Source organism: Pelodiscus sinensis, chromosome 19 (genome assembly GCF_049634645.1).
Source record: "Pelodiscus sinensis isolate JC-2024 chromosome 19, ASM4963464v1, whole genome shotgun sequence".
Taxonomy (NCBI): domain Eukaryota; kingdom Metazoa; phylum Chordata; order Testudines; family Trionychidae; genus Pelodiscus; species Pelodiscus sinensis.
Genome location: NC_134729.1, coordinates 12721664 through 12741376, shown reverse-complemented (window position 1 = coordinate 12741376; position 19713 = coordinate 12721664). Strand labels below are relative to the sequence as shown.

Sequence of the window (19713 nt, the reverse complement as noted above, 5' to 3'; positions counted from 1 at the left end):
GCAGGTCCCTGCTGGCACCTGCTCCCTGTGGGGCTTCCTTTTGAAATGTACAAGAGCGTTGCCGGGGCTCTTGTACTTTTCAAAGCCTCAGGCACTGCAGGGAGCACGGGGCCGGTTCCCCAATGGCCCCACGCTCTTTGTGCGGCTCCCGCTACAGCTCAAAGGCAGAGGTGCCCTTACAGACGAATCGAATAGTTGATGGAAATCCCATTGACTATTGGATTAGTTAATTGATCTACATTTAACATCCCTAGTCCGGCCCCCAGTCCCCTGCTGTCTTTGGCCCAGACTTCCTGCGTGCACAACTTGGCTCATGCTTCCTTCTGGCCTGTTGCCCCGGCTAGCCCAGTGCTGTGTCGTCCCGTTTCCAGTCCCCCAGGCCCGCCCATGGCGCCCAGTGACACCCCTCGCCCCCCGTTGTTTCTGGGCTTGGGTCCCTCCTGAGCACCCCCTGCAAGTCGTGCTGAGTGTGCTGCTGGTTTGAAGGGCAGAGCCACCAGAGACCAGTGAACTCTCTTCACTTGCAGCCTCGCACGGGCCAGTCACTCGCTCTCCTCGTGACTTGTCGCGTGGCCTTGACGTGCGGCAGCCCATGGAGCTGCAAAGCCAGGTAGTGACAGGGCAGAGAGGCTGCGTTCCCTGGGGCAGGAGGAGCTGACCTAGCGCTTGCCTTAAGTGGTCTCCCTTGCTCCTTGATGTTCCCTTCTCAGGCTCTGTAGCTGAGGCCCCGAATCCTAGCCATGTGGAACCGGAAGGGACCTCAGTAGGTCACCTCCCCTGCCCCACAGTGGGACAGAACCTGGGCCCCCATGGCCCTGAGCAGACACAGCCTGCGCTGCCAGAAGTAGCTCTGTGGGGTGGGAACCCAACCTCCCCAATGCTATCGATAGAAGCCGTGTCCACCGGGGGGTTTGTTGGCCTAGCGTGGCGGCTGAGGGGCAGTTCTCTGCCGGGGGGTTTCAGACCTGGAGCACCGATTCCGCGTGCAGCCTCTTCCTTCCCACGCCCCATGTGTCTGTTGCAGATGGAAACGGGAAGCAGTCTGGGTGTGTCTCTCCCCGCTCCCAGCCCGCGGCGGTGTCACCCCGCTCCTCCATGGCACGCGTGCCGTTTGGCCTGGCCTTTGCAGACCTTCATGGGAGCACCCACCAAGAAGACTGAGCAGAGCGACCGGCTTTCTCGCTTGCGTTTTACCAGGGCCTGTTGCAGGGCATGTCGGGACCATGATTGCAAGCCCTCACTTGTCACCTGAAGAGCGAGGGAAGGCCCGTCCCTGCATTGCCTCGGTGGCACTGGGCAGCGCCTGGCTTGTGCTCTGAGGGCTGCAGGACTTGGGAGGGGGAGCAGGTGTCTGATCAGAACATGGCTCAGTGTAAGCGAGTGGGGCTGCCTGTGTGCGCTCATCGCCCTCTGGTGGCCACTCGCCCAGCGGGCTGCCTCCTCGGAGCTAAAGTGCCGCAAGCGTGTGCTGGAGGATGGGAGTTGGAGCCCTGCAAAGGGCAAGGGCCGAGGGGGGGGTCTCGGTGTCCGTGGGCGGGTCTCCATGCTGTTGTGGATCAGTGCTAACCGACCAGGATTTGTGAACAGGGTCAGGAGAGGGAAGGCGGCTGCGGCCGACCGGCGAGGCTTTCAGAAAACCGGCTCCACGACTAATGTGAGCTTTGGCGCGCCGCTTCATATCCGTGTTTCCGTGTCTCCCCTCTTAGTGGGGTCAGTGTCCCTTCCCTGCCAGCCAGGGGAGAGGGGGAGAATCAGTCCATCTGGCCGGGCCCACCTAGAGAGCCGGATTGACGGGTGCTGGAAAATGACAAGCATTTAGAGAAGACTTCTCTTCAGAGCACTTAAAACACGCTCTGATCACCTTTAGCCTGATCAGACGTGGCCAACTAGCCTGTGTCGACTAAGGCTGGAACAGTGGAGTCGATTAACCAGTAAGCAAAAGCTTATAGGTTAATGCTATATACTACACCCACTTCCTTCTTCCCCCCACTAGTACATTTTTTAGCAAGCTGGCCAGCAGCCCAGCTCAGTCCTGGCTCACGCTGGGTCTGGGTCCTACCCCGCTGCAGCTCTGCATTTAAAGTGTATTAGGACCCAGGTGAGCAGCCAGCTTGACTCAGTTCCAGCTCGCACCAGGTCCGAGAGCTCAGTCGTCCCCCCCTCCCCCCCGGTCTCCCAGACTGGGACTGCTGTCTCTTTATCAGAGGTAGCAGCACGGGGTGACAGGCAGCCGGTCCGCAAGAGGAGCTGGTTTTTAAACTGGCTTCCCTCGTGAACCAGCTCCCACCTGCCACCCTGTGCTGCTGCCTGATACAGAGGCAGTAGCGCAGAGTGACGGGGGCTGCTCTAGAGTAAGGCTGGGGTGCGCTGGCTATTGGGCCTTGGTGGGGACTATCGAATAGTCGACTAACTGATAAGAATTGGTGAGGTTACTCGACTGTTCAGTTAATTGATATTTAACATCCCTAGTGTGGACCCAGGCGTCCTCGGAGTCGGGGGGAGGTCTGTCTAGCTGTCAGTGCTCTCTCTGCAGCCCCTCTGTTAAAGCTGCGGGACTGGACCTCTGCAGGCAGAGTGCCTCGTCGGCACTCCTGAATCCCCAGGGGCGCTAGAAATCAGCCTCTGGGAGGGGAGACAGGTCGTATTTCTCTCTGTGGCTCACCAGCCCTTTCTGTATCCAGCCACTCCCCGACTTACGACCATCTGTACTTACGCCCAGCCTCCCATTCACCCCGTTATAATATTTTTCGAGTTGAGAACCATGTACGTCAAGTTTTTCGGGCAGCGGGTTTAAGGGTATTTCCAACTTACGACCAAATCGAGTTACGACCAGGTGTTCGGAACGTAACCCGTTCGTAAGTCGGGGACTGCCTGTAGAAGGGCAGCCCTGTGGCTAGGAGGCCGGGCAGAGAGATGGGGGAGGTCCTGCTCCACCACAACCTCCCTCTGTGGCCCCGGGCAGGCCCGTTTTAATTTGCCTCCATCCCCCCTTCTCTAAAATGGGAGAACTGTTGAGGTTTAATGTTAGATGCTCAAATAGTACGGGATGCCGGGGTAGGCAGGTGCCTAAGACCGTTCCCGTCACACACGAGCGGCGCATAGAAAAAGCGGTTGTGCCACAAACCACTGGAGGGCAAAGGGTTTGGATGGGACTGGCTTTGTGCAGTTGAGTAGCTTTCGTGTTGACCTTCCCTGGTAGACACAGGCTTCCCCAGCGGAGACATGTGGCCCGGAAGCTCTTACGTAAGCTTAGGAACAGGGTTAGAGGAGAGATTTTTTTTTTCCTCGTTTTATTGTGCCACAGTGAGAGATTAAAAAGTGCTCGTCAGCAGAACATTACAATCGGCTGGAGCAGCCGTTTATAAATCACTTGATCTGGAGTTGAAAAGAAAGTGTTCAGTTTGCCAGCATGCAGAATGGGGACCTATTCCTGGGCTTTTAAAGGCAGCCTGGCTTGCAGGAAACGCAGTGGCTTCAGTAGTTCACATTCTTCTTTTTCCCCATAGGTTAATTTGCACCAAAATATTCATCCCAGCATGGGCACTAGCAGAGGTGGATGGGCAGGCTCCTAGCCAGGAGCTCCATTTCGCACTCGGACACGCGGCTGGAAAACCTGCTCACACACGCTCGGTAGCAGAGGGTGCTGTCCTGGCGGTAGCAGGCACTTAAGAAAGGGGCAGGAGACCCTTTGCCTGAGGCTGGGGTGGGGAGCAGTTTAAACTCAAAACACGGTCACCTTCTGTACTGCTGGTCCCCCCCCTCCCCTGTGCCTGCTGTGCTCAGGCCTCTGGTGCCAGGAGTGTTAACCAACGTTCCCTCTAATGTTTTCCAGCCATGTGCAGAATACATTTTATGTGCACCGAGGCATGTGTGGATGTGCACCACCAGTAGAAACACAGGCTGCCGGCTGTGGGCGCTCTGCTAATCAGCTGGGCGGCATTTAAATTGCTCCCGGGCAGCTGCCCAAGCGCTCGGCTTACAGGGAACGCGCACCTGGGATGGCACGGAGAGCAGTGGGGAAAGGGAGCGGGGGACTACCGGGGCAGGCAAGCAGGAAGTACACTGGACCTAAGGTGTGCTCAGCCCTCAGCAGTGCATGTCCCTGCGGGCCGGTTCATTTTACAGGCCATCCTCGCTGTAAGTCCAAGATGCATCCCAAAACACTTGGGCTTGCAGCAAAGCAACTTAAAGAGGGGAATTTGTTTCCTAGGGCTGACTTCCATTTGCATAAATTGGGGGGGGGGGGTTGCGTGACTTAAGAGCGGGGAATGGAGGGCTTAGAACACATCAGTTCCTACAAGCGTCCGCGACTTTAGTGCGGAACGGATGTGTCCTGGGGCGGCTTGTTCCCCTTCCTTTAGGGAACGGGTTGGGGGAGGCAACGTTTCTAGAGCACGCCAGCGCCTGTATGGTAGGGCAGGGGGAAGGGCATGAGTGTGTCAGAGCCCAGACACTGGTGATAATGGTGAAAAATCACTAATGTTTATGGCTTTTCACGTATATCCTCCCTCCTCTCCTCCCCCAAATTACTGTCATTGGTCGGCGGTGTTGCGTCCTGGGCTTTGCTCTACCTCAGTGCATTGGCAACTGTTTGACTACACATTTAAAAGCAACTTCAGTAAAGGAGGGGGGTCTGTGACGGGGGTCTGGGGGAGCTGGCGTGGGACCCTCTGGGAGCTGGTTGGCGTTGCGGGGAGCACGCGGGTTTTCCCCTCATTCCTCTTTTTAAAGTAATCCCTTGCTGGTTTGGTTTGTTGTTTTAGAAAAAAGCTGCTTCTAGCGCCACGGCCGTGTGCGTCTCTGTTCAGTCCGTGCCTTGGCCTGCGCCCGGCCCCTCACTCGGAGTTGTAGAAGTTGTGTTCGCTGTGGTTGTACTCCTCGCCGACCATGGGGTAGCTGGGCTGGAGGCAGTACTTGGGGTCGTAGACCTGGCGCGGCAGCCCGTACACAGTCATGCCCTGCTGCGAGGCGCCCTTGTTGCTGCCCATCTGCAGGGAGACGGTGAGGCTGTCGCAGTGCTCCATGCCCAGCGTGGGCTCGAAGATCTGCCGCTTGGTCCCGGGGGCCGTCATGCCCGCCTGCAGGGAGAGAAGGGGGGTCCCGAGGGTGAGGTCTGGAAGGCCAGGAAATGAGATCTTGAGGCCAGTTCCCCCTCCTGGAAATGGCAGCAGGCTCGTGCTAAGCCCCGCTCCTGCACCCCTTCCCTGGCTTGTGTCTCTTACCTGGCTGGCTCCCTTGTTGGTGCCCATTTGTAGACTGATAGTGGCTTGGTCCAGGGGCTGGTCTGTGCCCAGTTTGGGGTCGTAGAGGTGCCGGCGGGTGCCATATGCCGTCATGCCCTGCTGGCTGGCAAACTTGTTGGTGCCCATCTGGAAGGGGAAGCAGAGTCAAACCGCGTGAGTGGGTTAATGCTGGCTGGGGCGAGACCACGTGTCCTGCTCTCGGCGGGAGGTGCTGCCCCGGGGGTCGGCACCATGCCATGCACAGAGCTGTCCCCAAGGGGAGCGGGAGGAGGCCTTGCCGGCTCCCAGGTGTAGTCAAACTGCCCCGAGCTCCCAAGGTTTCTCCTTTCGGCTCTGAGACAGCCCCGGTGCGGATCCAAACGGGGGGAGAAGCCCCAGCTAAGGTGGCAGCAAAGGGCCCATGGGTTCAAGTGGGCACCTCCTGATGGGGGCTGGGGTGACTTGCTGGCTCCCCTGCATGGCTGAGTCCTGCCCACACACCAGCAGGCTCTGAGCTGCTGAGAAGTCTCAGCAGTGGGACTTCCTCCCAGCTGTGCAAGGCTCCAAGCGGCCTGCCCTGGGGCTGGTGTTTGGTTTCCTCTGGGCCCTGGGATGGTGCTGGGACCAGATCTCTGGCCCCCTGCTCGTGGGGCTGTCTGGGAGTCACAGACCTGCAGCCCGATAACGTTCCGTCCTTCGATCAGCTTCTCGGGCTGGAACCGGCGCTGGTGCTTCTCCGCGTATTTTACACCCACGTTCACTTTGTTGCCTTTTGTCTTGGCCTGTGGGGGGAGCGGGAACAAAGGCCTCAGGTGAGCGTGGCTGCAGGGGTAGTTCTCCCTGCCCTGCCCAAAGCTGCAGCCCAGCCCGTCTCCCCCCCTATGCCCCCCATCTCTAGCTCTTGTTGCACCAGGCACTGCTGACCTCCTCTTCCCCGTGCACCACCGGCTTTGGCGGAGCCCTTGCCCAGGGGATGGGAGGAAGATGACTTCAAGCATTAACCTGTGTGTTCTTGGGGGTGTGTGCGCAGTCCCACCCATCCCTCCAGCCCAGGAGGACATGCCTCCCTGCCCACAGAGAGCTCCTCGTGGGGCAGCCCTGCACCCTTTCCTGGCATGTCACACCCTTGAGGGACGTGGGGACCCCAGCCTGGAGGCTGCTGTGCAGCGAGTTCTCTTCAACCCAAAACAGGTTCTGTACCATGTGAGCAGCCCTGTCTGGCCCCGGCGTGGAGCCGATCCGCAGACCAGGTGCTCATTCTGGTGTGGGTCGGGCATGGAGCGTGGGCAGCGGCCAGGGCTGGTTCTGATCAATGCCCATGGAGCAGGAGGCTGGAAGGATGCCCGTCGCCTGCAGCGTCTGTGCCCTGCACCTCCCCCATCCCGGACCCCCTCTGGCATCCCTGCCCTCACCTGGCTCGCCAGGGCGATCAGAGTGGACTGCACCTGGGTGTGGTTCGTGTTCTCAAAGAGGTCGTTGGCTTCGAAAATGTCGTGCTGCTTCACGCCGTACTTCTTGATGGCCGCGATGAAGTTTCCGATGTTCTCGAGCTGGTGCAGACCGGCAGGGGGTTAAGGAGCGGCCCGGGGGTCCCCGCTGCTCCCGCCTGGGCCCAGCACCCGACGCCTTCCCCAGCAGCGGGATGGGGGATTTCTCCCAGGATTGCCGCAGGACGGAAAGGGCCCAACCCAGGGCCCAACTGGCCCGCTGAGCTGCCCAGCTCTCCACGCAGGGCTCCTGGTGTCTCCCCAGAGCGGAGAGGGGCCCTGCTTCCCTCTGTGCTTTGCCCTCGAAACTGCGTGCGGGCAAGGGCTGGGGATGGAGGTGAGCACTGAGGGCAGCTTGGTCGGGGCCAGGCCCCCCCGCTCCAGCCAAGCAAGGCTGCACTGCCACTTCCTCTCTTCCCTGGGGCGTCTCCCAGCACCCTGGGGCCTTGGGGAGCCTGAAAACCCAGCCCGGATCCTGGCTTGTGGACTTGCTGTCTAGGGGGAGCCCTAAGCCAGGCCCCACGGCCCAGGGTCTCTTTGCTGCCGAAGTTCGTCGCGTTAGAGAGCCCGGGGGGAGCCTTCACCTGGTGCCAGTTCTGGGTGGACTCGTTCACCTTCTTCACGGAGCCAGGCTGGAGTTTGTTGATGAGCCTGAAAGGAAAGGGCCCGAGTCTGGGTTTTGTCTCATACGGCGCTGGGGCGGGACGCAGGAGCTGCTGCCCAGGGCCCCGCAGGCCGGTCGGGCCCCACGTCGGGCAGGACGTACCATGGCTGTAGGGAACGCACGTTTGTGCTTGGGGCCCTCCAGCGGCACAGTGCCCCAGCTGGCACAGAGGCCGGGGGAGCCCCTCCTGCAGCAGGCAGGTTCCCTGGGCCCACTCTCGTGGGAGGGCTTAGCCGGCCAGTGCTGGGGGGGATGGGCGGGGAGGTAGATATTGGGCTGCAGCTGGAATCGGGCCACGCTCCCAGGCTACCCCCGAGTCTTGCAGAGTGCTGCTGTGGGGTCTCTTATTCCCCCTCCCCCCAGGCTCCTCACTTGCACAGGATGACGCCGTCCTTCAGCCTCTCCATGAAGTTGGCTCCAATGTGCTCCCCTGTCATGTCCTCGATCCACTCCCGCAGCTCCTGCTCCCGCTGGAGGTCGTACTTCTGGGCCAGCTGCAACAGAGCCAGAGGGCAGTGGGCACGGCTGAGCTGTCCTGTGCCAGGCGCACAGTGGCCTCTGCCCGCCCCAGGGCTGCTGCCTTCAGGGGGAGCTGCGTAAGCAGCACCCCAGGTAGCAAGAGCCCTGGTAACGCCCGGGGTGAGACCCACACTGGCAGGCTGCCGATCCCGGTGCCTTGGCACAGCAGGGGCCAATATCCCCCGTTCCAGAGCCTGAGAGCCCCGGGTCAGGTTTGGGGGACACACCCTCCTACGTAGCTGGGTACGTTTTAGGGATGCAATAGTGGAGACGATTAACCAATGCGAAAGCTTATAGGTTAATGCTCTAGACTTCACGCATCCCCCCCCAGTAAATGTTTTAGCAGGCTGGCCAGTCCTGGCTTGCGACGGGTCCGCGACCTACCCCCGCTGTGACTGCATTTCAAGAGGCGGGCAGGCACCCGGCTCAGTTCCGGCTCACGCTGGGTCCAGGAACACAGACCCTCCCCCAGACGGGCTGCCGCCGCTACACGCTGCTGCCTCTGTATCAGGGGCAACAGGCAGCTGGTCTGCGAGGGGAGCTGGTTTTTAAACTGGCTCCCCTTGCAGACCAGCTCCCACTTGGCCCCCTGCGTCTCTGATACAGAGGCAGCAGCACAGAGTGGCAGGGGGCTCCCTGGGAGTGGGGCTGGAGGGCACCGGCTGCCAGCCCCGCCCCTGGGTCCTATAGAATAGTCGTCTAACCGAGAAGAATTCATGAGGTTCCTCGGCTATTCAATTAACTGCGATTTAACACTCTAGTATGTTACAAGGCCAGGAGGGGCCGGCTGGCCCTCCTGGGTTGGGGGGGCTGGAGAATTTTCCCATGATCCCTGCCTCCTGGGGTGAGCTCGCGTCTCTCAGAAAGACACAGCACCAATTCGAAGGCTCTGGGAGCTGGAGAGCCCAGGCCCGTCCCTCACTCGGGGGGCTGATCGGCCCTTCAGCTGCCAGCGCTGGGTTGGGTTCTGCCCTGGTCTGCCCGTGCCAAGAACCTGTTCTTCCCTGCTGTGGAGTCCGAACCCTGGTGTCACCGGGCATCAGGGCACCCCCCACGCTGCGGGAGGCTGTTGTACCCGCTGCCAGCTGGGCAAGGGGAGGCCCGGAATGGCTCAGCAGGTGTCTAGCAGAGCAGGCTGGTGCTGTGACCACTGGACTTTCCTGCCCTGTGCCCTTGGGCTCTCAAACCTCTTCCAGTAGCTATTTAAACCCACTGCTTCGGGGTGGGGCGGCGGCTTGTTTGCTAGAATGGGGCATCTCCGATCTGCACGCTGCTTCACGGAGATCCATGCGTGGACCGCTCACCGTGGTGAGGCCCCTGCCTCCCCTCCCATTGGCTCGTGAATGACATCACCATGGCAACCTCAACAACTACTTTCCCCAGGAAAGAAGCGCTGGCACGTTGTAGCACTAGCTAGGGGCCTGGGAAACAAATCTCTCGCTTGGGGGGAGAGGGGGAAGAACTGAATTGGCTCCCTTGGGGGGGAGGCCCACACGAGAAGTCGCGGTAAACATACGAGCGAGTGGCTGGGCTAGAGAAGGTATCTCTGGTCTCCCTGTCTCACAGCCAGAAACCAGGGAGACAGGCATCGCCAATTAGGAAGGAATTAAATACTTTTTCACACCGCGCGTAGCATTAGACGGCGGAACTCCCTGCCACCGGACAGAAAGAACGTAGTAGAGTCAAAGACCGGCCGTTTCCGTGGGTAACCGAAGGAACCAGAGTTAGAATCGCTAGTAGCTTTGGATGGGATAGAAAACCTCAGGCTAAAACCAGCCCCTCACTCGTGGGGGCTGATCCCCTCACTTCTGGCTCCTGTGCAAGTCTTGTATTGTCCGTGGTGCTGGCTCCCGAGACGGGCGCCGAGGCTACAGGCAGCCCTGGCCTGCTCCAGCCTGGTGGCCGTTCACGTTGTCCCTGGGACCGTTCCTATCTGTTAGCTCCTTTTAAAACTGTTTAGCTCTGGCAACGAGCAGTTGACCAATTTGCTACCGAGCGGTCCTCAGTATCCCCCCCACCCACCAGCACAAGTGAACTTTCCAGGGGAGGCTTTCCTGCCGTAGCACTACCCAGCTGTACCCCCGCCCAAATGGGGAATGGGTCTACCTGCGGCCAGTCGGTCTTGCGGTTAATGAATCGGCCACAGGCTCCCTGTGCGCCCCAGGGCACGTGGCTGCGTCTCTCTGGGCGCCGTTCCCCAGCTGAGAAGTGGGGAGGACGAGCTTAGTCTCTTTGGGGCAGGGACTCAGGGTCTGTCTACACTAGCCCCCCTAGGGTGGCTAATGTAGGCATTCAAAGTTGCAAATCAAGCCCAGGATTTAAATATCCTTGCAGGAGGAATGCCAGGTAGTTCGATTTAGGGGCTTGAATTCGAAATACCGGGTCCCTGCCGTGTGTAGACGCGGGCAGTTTGTCCGGACTTGTACATTTCAAAAATGGCAAAATTTTAAAAATGTTTAAATCCTGGGCTTGATTTGCAGCTTGGAACGCCTGCATTAGCCTCCCTAGTTCGAACTGGGGGGCTAGTGTAGACAGACCCTCACTGTCTGTGCGGCGCCCCCTCTCAGCGGGGCTCCGAGGGCAAGTGCCACAGCAATGCTACCCCCCAGCGGGGCTCTGTACTGCACCCCCTCCCGCCCCCTGTGCAGCATGTGGAGGAGGCAGAACAAGCCCCTGGCTGAGTGGCCAATGTCTGGGTCACCCCCGTGTCCTCTTCTCTTGTAAAACGGAGCCGAGCTACGGTCGGGGGGGGGGGGGGGGGATCTGCAGGGCCTCTGTATTTGGAAACGTGCCTCTGCACCAGCCCCCGCGCTCCTTCTAAGGGCCGTTCTGAGCCCCCGGAGCAGCCGGTGGCCCCTGCCGGCCTCAGAGATTCCCTGTTCTCCTGGGAATCCCGCGCTTGAGTGACAGGAGCCAGCTCGGCCAAGCTCCCTGCCCTGGGGAGAGGCCTACGCGGCTGCCAGGACGGGAGATCGAGCGGGTTTCTCAAACCTCACTGGACCGCGTGTCCCCGCTGGCAGCAGAAATGGCGGCCCCACCCCAGGGAGGGGCCGACGCCGGGGGGGGATCAGCTCTAGCCCAAGCCCTGCTGGTCTTTGGGGGCACCAAAGCTTGAGGGTTCGGTTCTTGGCAGGGGGCTTGGCCAGCCCCCAGCACCCCCCTTAAAAGGGGGTCCCGCCCCACAGTCTGAGAGCGGCTGCGCTAGAGGGATTCATTCCTGGAGGCTGGGGCCGCCGCTCACAAAGGGAAACCGCTGCCGAGACGAGCGCTGTGTGGTCACCGCCCCCCCCCCCCCCCAACGAAACGCCTCCGAGGGCCGGGGACTGCCCTTCACTGGCGCTGGAATGCAGCCACCTCTGGGGTGGGAACAGCTGATGGAAGGAGCCCTTCCTTCCTGGGGCTAGTCCAATGCCTCTAGCGACCCCAGGCAGCCACATGTCCCGTGGCCAGCACAGCGGCAGAGAGGACGGCTTGCTGGTGGCATTTTGCCCTGGGGACCAGGCCTCAAGGCTTGTGCTCGGCATGTCTTGTGGCAGGGGTGCAGGGAGGCCGGGCGGGCGGTTTGACGACTTTCACCTGCCTGCCGTGTGGTCACTAGCGCGCCCTGGCTCGGGGACTCAGGCTGTTCAGAGCGCACACGGAGCCACTGCCGTAGCATTTGTGTGAGGGCTCCGTGCTCCCTGTCCGAGTCTGAGCCGGAGCCGCGGCCCCCCCTTGTGCACGATGGAGCGAACTCACGGGATCCAGGGCCCGGTTAGTGCCAGTGACAATAACGTGGGTGGCTGAGACCCTGGCAACTCGTGTCAGCAAAGGGCTCAGTCCCTGCTGCCCCGGGGAGGGGGGGGTTAGAACTGGTGCCCGAGAGCTGGCTGGGGGAAGCCTCAGGGTCACACTATGATCTCTCCCAGCCTTCTGCCCAAGTGGCTCTGTCCCCTGCTGCCGCCTCCCCCTGGCAGGGCCATGACAGCAGCCTGAGGTCGGCACCTTGTCAGGGGGCTCGGAGCTGCTTTTCCAGCAGCCTTGGAGAAGGGCCATTAGCAGAGGTCCAGGAAATCAGAACCTGGCCCAGTCAGGACCCCTGGGCGCTGTCCCCGGCTCCAGGAGGGCTGTGGGGTCTAGTGGTTAAGTGTTTGGTGGGGCGGGGAGAAGGGAGGAGAATCGGTGTCCTTGGTGAAATATCTCACTTCTCATGTGTTCCCCCCGCTCCCCCCGCGGCTGTCCTGGGCCACCGTGGCCCATGGCTTGCCATGCCTGTGCCTGCTTCTCCTCCCGTGCACGCCCCAGCCTGTGCTTGGCCCTGGCCCGGTGCTGCATGTGGCAGCGGAAATCTCCCACCCCCACCCCGGGCTGCAGACAGCCCTGCCTCCTTGCTGCCCCTAGGATTGGCCACCGCCTCCCCTGGGCCCTTAGCTGGGGGCCGGCTGCAGCGTGTGGACACTCCCGCTTGGGAGGCGGCTGAATACACCTGCTGTGCTGTAGGGGCCTGGAGGCAGGAACAGCCTGGTCCGACTCCAGCCTCGGCCCCCCCCATGGGTGCCCTTTTCAGGCTGAATCCTCCCTTTCAAGTGGGCCCAGCGGAGCAAGGCCCCTCCCGAGGCAGGAGGGGCCGTGTAGCTTTGCGATCAAAGCTGCCCCAGAAGCCTGGGACTAAAGCAGGACCAGCCTTTCCATGCTGCCAGGCGGGAGCCGCTTTCACAGCCCCCAAGAGTCCGGCCAGGCAGCCTGTCCGCTTTGATTTCCTGGCTACTTCCCTCCCGTGTCCTGCAGAGAGCTTCCAAAATCTCGGCCTTTCCTGCGCAGGGCCTCAGTGCTGTGAGGGAACGACCCGTCCCTGGCCAGCAGAGCAGCATCGGGCCTATTGTGCAGATGGGGAAACTGAGGCACAGAGGCAGGCGGTTGCCTGGGGGGAGGTGGGAACGCTGGTATAACGCCTGTGTACAGCTGGGGCTGCTGGGAAATAGCATGTCCCAGGACTCGGGGCCTGCCAGAGCCCAGGCTGGCCCATGCAGGGGGCTGTTTTGCATCCCAGAGATGCAGTGACAGTCTTCCCCCCCCCCCCCCCATTGCCTGTGTGTGGCTGCAGCCAGAGACACTTGCATTCCTAGAGCCCGCGCCAGGGCCGCCTGCCAACCCAAACAGCAGCAAGCCCCTGCAGGAAGAATTCACCAAACTTGGGAGAAAAATGGGGCCGTGCCTGCCCCCGATGCTACTGGGTTTGTCCCTGGCCGAGGTGCGGGGTGGGGGATCTCAGAGGGCAGTGCAGGCGGCAGAGCCGGAGCAGCAGGTGCTGGCTGGAGCCGGGTGGTGCTGGGGAAGCTGCTGTGGAGGAATTGGCCCCTTTAGTTTCTGGGGGAGGGGGAGAACAGTAGCAGCTGGGGCCCGGGCTCCAGCTAATCGCTTGGGGCTAGTTGCAGGGGCCTGGCTGGGTCTGCACATGGGGCCTTTCAGTGCCCACCGAGCCCCGGGTGCTGGGGACAGGAATGGGACGTGGACGGGGCCTGTCTGGCTTAGGGACTGGCTGGCTCAGAGGGTGGGGAGTGGGACGTGGGGCTGATCAGGCTTGGTGGGTCTCTGCCCAGTTCCTGGGGGGGGGGCAGCGAGGTCAGGCTGTGGAGAGGCCAGGAGGAGGCAATCCCCCGTGCCCCCGGGGAGGATTTCTGCAGGCCGGGGCGCCCCTGGGCTGGCCCTCAGCGCGGCATTGCTGTCGCCCAGGGCCCGGAGACGCCACGCGGGAGGGGGAGCACGCTGCCTCCAGCCCACTGGCCGGCAAGACAACCCACTGGTAACCCGCCCACAGTAACCCGACCTGTAACCCCGACCAGGCCAGCGACCCGACCTGTAACCCCGACCAGGCCAGCGACCCGCCCACAGCAACTCAGACAGCAACCTGCCCACAACAACCCGACCTGTAACCCCGACCAGGCCAGCGACCCTCCCCAACAACCCGACCTGTAACCCCGACCAGGCCAGCAACCCTCCCCAACAACCCGACCTGTACCCCCGACCAGGCCAGCGACCCGCCCACAGCAACTCAGACAGCAACCCGCCCACAACAACCCGACCTGTACCCCCGACCAGGCCAGCAACCCTCCCCAACAACCCGACCTGTACCCCCGACCAGGCCAGCAACCCTCCCCAACAACCCGACCTGTACCCCCGACCAGGCCAGCGACCCTCCCCAACAACCCGACCTGTACCCCCGACCAGGCCAGCAACCCTCCCCAGCAACCCGACCTGTAACCCCGACCAGGCCAGCGACCCGCCCACAGCAACTCAGACAGCAACCTGCCCACAACAACCCGACCTGTAACCCCGACCAGGCCAGCGACCCTCCCCAACAACCCGACCTGTATCCCCGACCAGGCCAGCGACCCTCCCCAACAGCCCGACCTGTAACCCCGACCAGGCCAGCGACCCTCCCCAACAACCCGACCTGTAACCCCGACCAGGCCAGCAACCCTCCCCAACAACCCGACCTGTACCCCCGACCAGGCCAGCAACCCTCCCCAACAACCCGACCTGTAACCCCGACCAGGCCAGCGACCCTCCCCAACAACCCGACCTGTAACCCCGACCAGGCCAGCGACCCTCCCCAACAACCCGACCTGTACCCCCGACCAGGCCAGCGACCCACCCACAGCAACTCAGACAGCAACCTGCCCACAACAACCCGACCTGTAACCCCAACTACGCTAGCAACCCGACCTGTAACCCCGACCAGGTCAGCAACCCTCCCCAACAACCCGACCTGTACCCCCGACCAGGCCAGCGACCCACCCACAGCATCTCAGACAGCAACCCGCCCACAACAACCCGACCTGTAACCCCCAACCACGCTAGCAACTCGACCTGTAACCCCCAACCACGCTAGCAACCCAAGCTGTAACCCGCCCACAGCAACCATCCCCAACAACCCGACCTGTAACCCTGACCGCTCCCATAACAACCGAGCCAGCGACCCTCCCGTAACAAGCCAGTCTGCACAACTCCCTCTGCCACAAGCAGGCCCGTAGCCCTGCTGTAACTGGCCTGCAGGTGCAGACAGCCGGGTCCCTCCCCAGTTCCGGGAGAGGAGCAGGGGCCAGGGCTCTCCTCCCAGGGACAGATGGGGATCGAAAGGGGGTGCCAGCATTTGGGGGTTTCCTTCCAGCACAGACTCTGTAGCATTGGGGTAGAAATGACTTTGCTGCCATGCGACTCAGTTTCCCTATGTATATAATGGGGCTAACTGGGCTTTCCCAGCCCTGCCCCTTGCTGGAGCCCCAGTGGTCTCTGATCTCTGCTGGCATGGCAGCAGCAAGGGCCACCTCTCCCGCTCAGATCCGGCCAAACACCTTTCCTCCAGTTACTGCCCCTTGCCAGGCACCAGCCAATGCAGGAAACCTGCCATGCCCTGCCCTGGCATAATTCCAGCTGCAGCCTCCCCCTTGCTGTGAATAGAACCCCTGACTCTCAGCCCCCCTGCTCTGACCACTAGACCCTACTCCCCACCCCAAGCCTGGACTTGAACCTACAAGCCCTGGGGCCCAGCTCTCTGCTCTGACCACTAGACCCTACTCCCCACCCGAAGCTGGGAATAGAGCCCAAAAGTCCTGGCTCCCAGCTCTGACCACTAGACCTTGGTCTCCTCCTGGGGTGGGGAAGGAATAGGTCCCTTTCACGCTCCTGTGGGCTGCCGATCCCTGAGCTGCCATTGTTTCCAGCCAGCTTCCAAACCAGCCCCCCCCACACCCCGTCCCTGCAGCCCCTCTGCTGAGCCGGCTGCCCCCTTGGGCCACAGCCCCGGGCAGGCTCCACAGCCTGGCTGAGCATGTGAAGGAAAGAGGGAGCAGCTAGAGAAGGGCCGGGGATGCTGGCTCTGCTCCCCCCACTGCTGGGTGTGTGGAGGGGGAGGAGGCGGGGTGGCTGGAGGTTAGCCGCTGGTGTGCTCTGCTTCCCCAGGACGGCTGGCCGAGTTTGCACTGGGGGTGAAATGACAGGACCAGGCCTGTCTCCCGGCAGTGGCGGACCAGGACTGACCCCCCCCAACCCAGCGTCTGGCCCTGGCAGCTGGCCTGAGCGAGCGGCTGGGGGGTGTCTGCATCTCTGAGGCCTGGGGTGTCTCCCCCACCTGGGATCTCTCTGTGCAGACAGCCAGCTGCCTGGGCCCTAGCAGCTTTATACAGCGAGCCATGCCTTATATAGAGCTGCCCGCTCCTGGGCCCAGCTACGAAAAATCCCCAAAGCCGACCATATATGGGCAGCCGGGCGCTGTGCACAGGGGCTGCCAGAAAGGTAGCTGAAGAATTCCAAGCGGGGGGAGCCCAGACAAGGGCTGGGGGTGCTGTCTGCCTGGTAATCGCTGGCCATGGGCACTGGGGATAGCCCGGCCCTCCGGCTCTGGGGCAAGGCCCCTGGGAGGAGGAGCAGGGTGCCCCCCAGGACACGTGGGGGTCGCTGTGCAGCAGCAGCGGTGGCTGGACAGTAGCAAATCCGAGCCGTGGAGCGTGGGAGGTGCGCACTGAATCCTTGCCAGACCCTGGCTGGGTGCTGTCACAGCACCCAAAGGAGCCCAGCTCGGAGTTCCCCGCCTTCTGGCCCCAGGCAACGTGTCTGTGTCTCCCGGGGACAGCAGGGGTGTAGAGAGCTGTGGGGGAGCCCTGCTTTGTCTCAAGCAGCAAGAAACTAGCAGGTGACCCCAAGACCCTGAGCGCAGGGAGCCCCGCTTCCCCAGCACAGTCACAGAATGGCCCCCTTCAGCGGGAAGCCCCCTGGGGGGGGGGGGGGACACAGATCCACGTTAATTTCACCACTCGGTGAAAGAGGGAGACGGGGTGGGTGGGTCTCTCTCCCCATGGCTTTGCAGGGGCCTCACTTTCCCTCCCCACAGTTGTTGGCTGCTCCCCACCACAGAGGGCTCCCTCGGGGCAAGAAGCTCTCCAGGCATGTGCAGTACTGGGGGGGGGGGGGGCAGGTCTCCTGATCCCGCTCCCCAGTGACATCCAAGCGGAGGGGAGCCCAGAACTTCCTCAGGCTCCAGGAGGAAATGGCTCGTGCTCTAAGCTCAGGAGGCCTCAGGTGCCCTGTGCCCCTCACCCTGGCTCCAGGCTGCCCCTGTCCCGCCATGCTGTGATCGCAGACCCGAGGCTCACCCCCCGCATGGCAGCATCAGAACACGCCACAAGCCTTCCTCAGCGCGATGGGCTGTTACCCCCATTTTACAGAAAGGGAAACTGAGGCACAAAAGGACAAGGCCATGGAGGGGAGTCCATGTGAGATCTGGGACTAGAACCCAGGAGTCCTGATGCCCAGCCTCTGCTCTAACCACTAGACCTCATGCCCAGAGCTGTAGCAGCACTTCCCTGACTGTCTCACCGTAGCTATGTCCCAGCTGAGCTCTGAGCGAGGGGCTGGGTGGGGGGAGGTAGGGGTTCCTGAGGGAGGGGGAAGGAGGGGGTCCTGAGCGAGGGGCCAGGGTTGGGGGGGAGTAGGGGTTCATGAGCAAGGGCTGGGGAGGGAGGGGTTCCTGAGCGAGGGGCTGGGGGGGGGAGGGAGGGGTTCCTGAGTGAGCAGTTGGGGGGGGCAGATAAATGCTCCCAACTGCGAGCTGAAAGGGCCAGGGGGCCGAGGGGCCGAGCCAGAGCTCCCTGCCAGCTGGAGCTGCGAGGGAGAAGGTTCTCGCACCAGCAGCAAGGGAGGCCCTGAGGCTTAGGGAGGAGGCCAGGGGGGCAGCCCGGGCTGGAGGGGGGATGGGGTCCTGCTTCCTCAGGCCTGTGGGGGGGGAAGGTAGCAGCGTCCGGCGTGTTCTGGAGCTGGGGTTGCCGTGCCAAGGCTGGAGGGGAAGGGGCTCTGGGGGCAGCGGGGGGGGGGGGGATGTGGCCATAACTCGGAGAGGCTGTGGGGATGGAGTGCGCTGGACCCCCATCCTGAAGAGCTGGCTCCCGTCTCTAGGCCGGGCTCACCTCGCCGCGCTCCCAGTCGCTGTCCCCAGTGGGGAAACCGAGGCGCAGCAGAGCAAAGTGACTTGCCCAGGGTGGCCCAGCAGGCCAGTGGCAGAGCAGAGTCTGGCTCCCAGGCCATTGCTGCGCGTTGGCTGGCAGGGGGGGCTCTCTGATTGGGGGGCTCGTCTGTACCCTGCGTCGCACCCGCCGCTGCAGGGGGCGATTTGCACCGGGTGGAGGCCGAGCTTGGGGATGGGCAGTCGGGGGGATCCGTGGGTCTCCCTCCCCCATGGGAAAGGCAGTGCTGGACGTGATGGATCTGCCCTCCCCAGGACTTCGGGCTCCGCAGCTCTGATGTGGGGGGGGGACTCCAGCTTGGAAGGAGGCAGGTTTCCCCAGTGCAAGCAGAGGGCTCCCCCAGGCTGCTGTCAGAGGTGAGGGGGGAACACGGAGGGGTGTAGCCCTGGCCCTGAACTCTGCCTCTCACACACCCTCTCCCTCGCGCCCCCCACCTGTCTTGCCGCCCCCCCAGCCATGTGTCCCAGGGGCCCCAGCAATGCCCCCCGTGCCCGGCGCTGGACGAACACCCCCCCCCCGGCTCCTCCTGGGCCAGACCCTGCCTGCCCCGACTGGTTTTGAGCCTGCTGCAAGAGAGCGTCCCTCTGGGCCACCTCCCTGGGACTAGGGCCCCGTCTGCCCAGCTGCTGGAGGCGTTGCCGCGGGGGCGCTTGGGGAGGGTTGTGCTGAAAATCCTGGTGCCCCCACAGCCCGCTGGGTCTGGTTCCTTTGCTCCCTGGGCTAAACCGCCTCGCTGCGCCGGCCGGGAGGGGAGATGGGGCTGCCCGGGAGGGGTCCAGCCTCCCGGGGCAGCGGAGCCTAGAGCAGCAGGACCTGGCCGGGGTTATGCGAGTTACGAGATCCCCCAGCCGGCCCGGTCCCCCCATCCCGTGTCAGGTCAATGGACCCACCCACCTGAGCCAACCACCCCCGAGGGCCGACTTCCTGCCCCCGCCGGTGGCCACCACGTGCCCTGCAGGGTGACACGCCCCACGGGGTCTGGCCCCACGCCCGAAGCCCCGACCCTGAGCCCCTGGGGTCTGGTGGGGGGTCGCCCCCCCTTACCTTGTTCTTGACCTCTGCCGACAGCCCGTAGGCCGGTCCCCGGTTGAAGTGCGCGGAGGACATCCTGCCCTGCTGGAGATGGGACCCGCTCGGCGCCCGCTGCCCCTCTGCCGCGTCCTGCCTTTCCCTGCAACTTTTTAAAACTTTTTGCTCTCTGGCTCTTCCCCCTCCGCATGGCCGGGGGGGAGCCCTTCCCATTGGCCGGCCGGCCCGGCCAATCGTGGCCCGCCGGGGACCCTGATGTCAGCCCCTTGGTATTAAGAAATAACGACGTCACTTTTTCCAGCTGGGGCAACTATGCAGAGAACGCCGCGACCTGCCCCCGCCGGGGCGTGCGCCCCCTCTGCCCACCGGCGTGACCGCTCCCTTCCACGCCCTTCCCCCTCCGCTCCTCCCTCCCTGGGCAGGGGGCTGGTGCCGGGCTCAGCCCCTCCTCTTTCCCTGCCCCCGCCCCCGGGGCGCACCTCGCAGCCCCGAAGGGACGGGCGGAGCCGAACTAGCCTCCCTGCCAGTTCCTCCGGCCTGGCCGGCTCTCGGCCTTCCCCTTGGCAGACGCGCCCCTGGCTGGTCACTTGTCTCCCCGTCAGGAATGTTTTGAAACCATCAGCGGGAGACTAGCCCCCCCCCTGCCCCCCCCCGTGCTCCTTTGAACCAGCTGTGGAATAGATCAGACTCCAGATCCTCTCAGCGGCCACATGGGCAGAGAGGCTGAGCGGGGAAGGGCTTCGCACGTCCAGGCAGCTCCCGGCGGGCTGGCGTTGCTAACGGGCAGCATTAAC

The 19713-nt window shown here is 62.8% G+C and overlaps 1 protein-coding gene across 1 annotated transcript; it reads right to left on the bottom strand.

Moving 5' to 3' along the window:
* Positions 1-3256: 3256 nt before the first annotated feature.
* On the bottom strand, positions 3257-19274 carry CNN1 (calponin 1). Its single transcript, XM_006124749.4, has 7 exons — positions 18935-19274; positions 7746-7867; positions 7294-7360; positions 6635-6772; positions 5894-6004; positions 5223-5369; positions 3257-5078 (listed from the first exon to the last, which is right to left on the bottom strand). The coding sequence occupies exons 1-7, from the start codon at positions 19130-19132 to the stop codon at positions 4836-4838; spliced, it is 1026 nt and encodes a 341-aa protein (XP_006124811.1). The 5' UTR covers positions 19133-19274; the 3' UTR covers positions 3257-4835.
* Positions 19275-19713: the final 439 nt, after the last annotated feature.

Coding starts and splice junctions, on each gene's coding strand:
- CNN1 (XM_006124749.4), bottom strand. CDS start 19,132: ATGGGAAGGGCTCCCCCCCGGCCATGCGGAGGGGGAAGAGCCAGAGAG. Junction 7,868..18,934: donor CGGCAGAGGTCAAGAACAAG/GTAAGGGGGGGC, acceptor GCTCTGTTGCAG/CTGGCCCAGAAGTACGACCT. Junction 7,361..7,745: donor GACGGCGTCATCCTGTGCAA/GTGAGGAGCCTG, acceptor CTTTCCTTTCAG/GCTCATCAACAAACTCCAGC.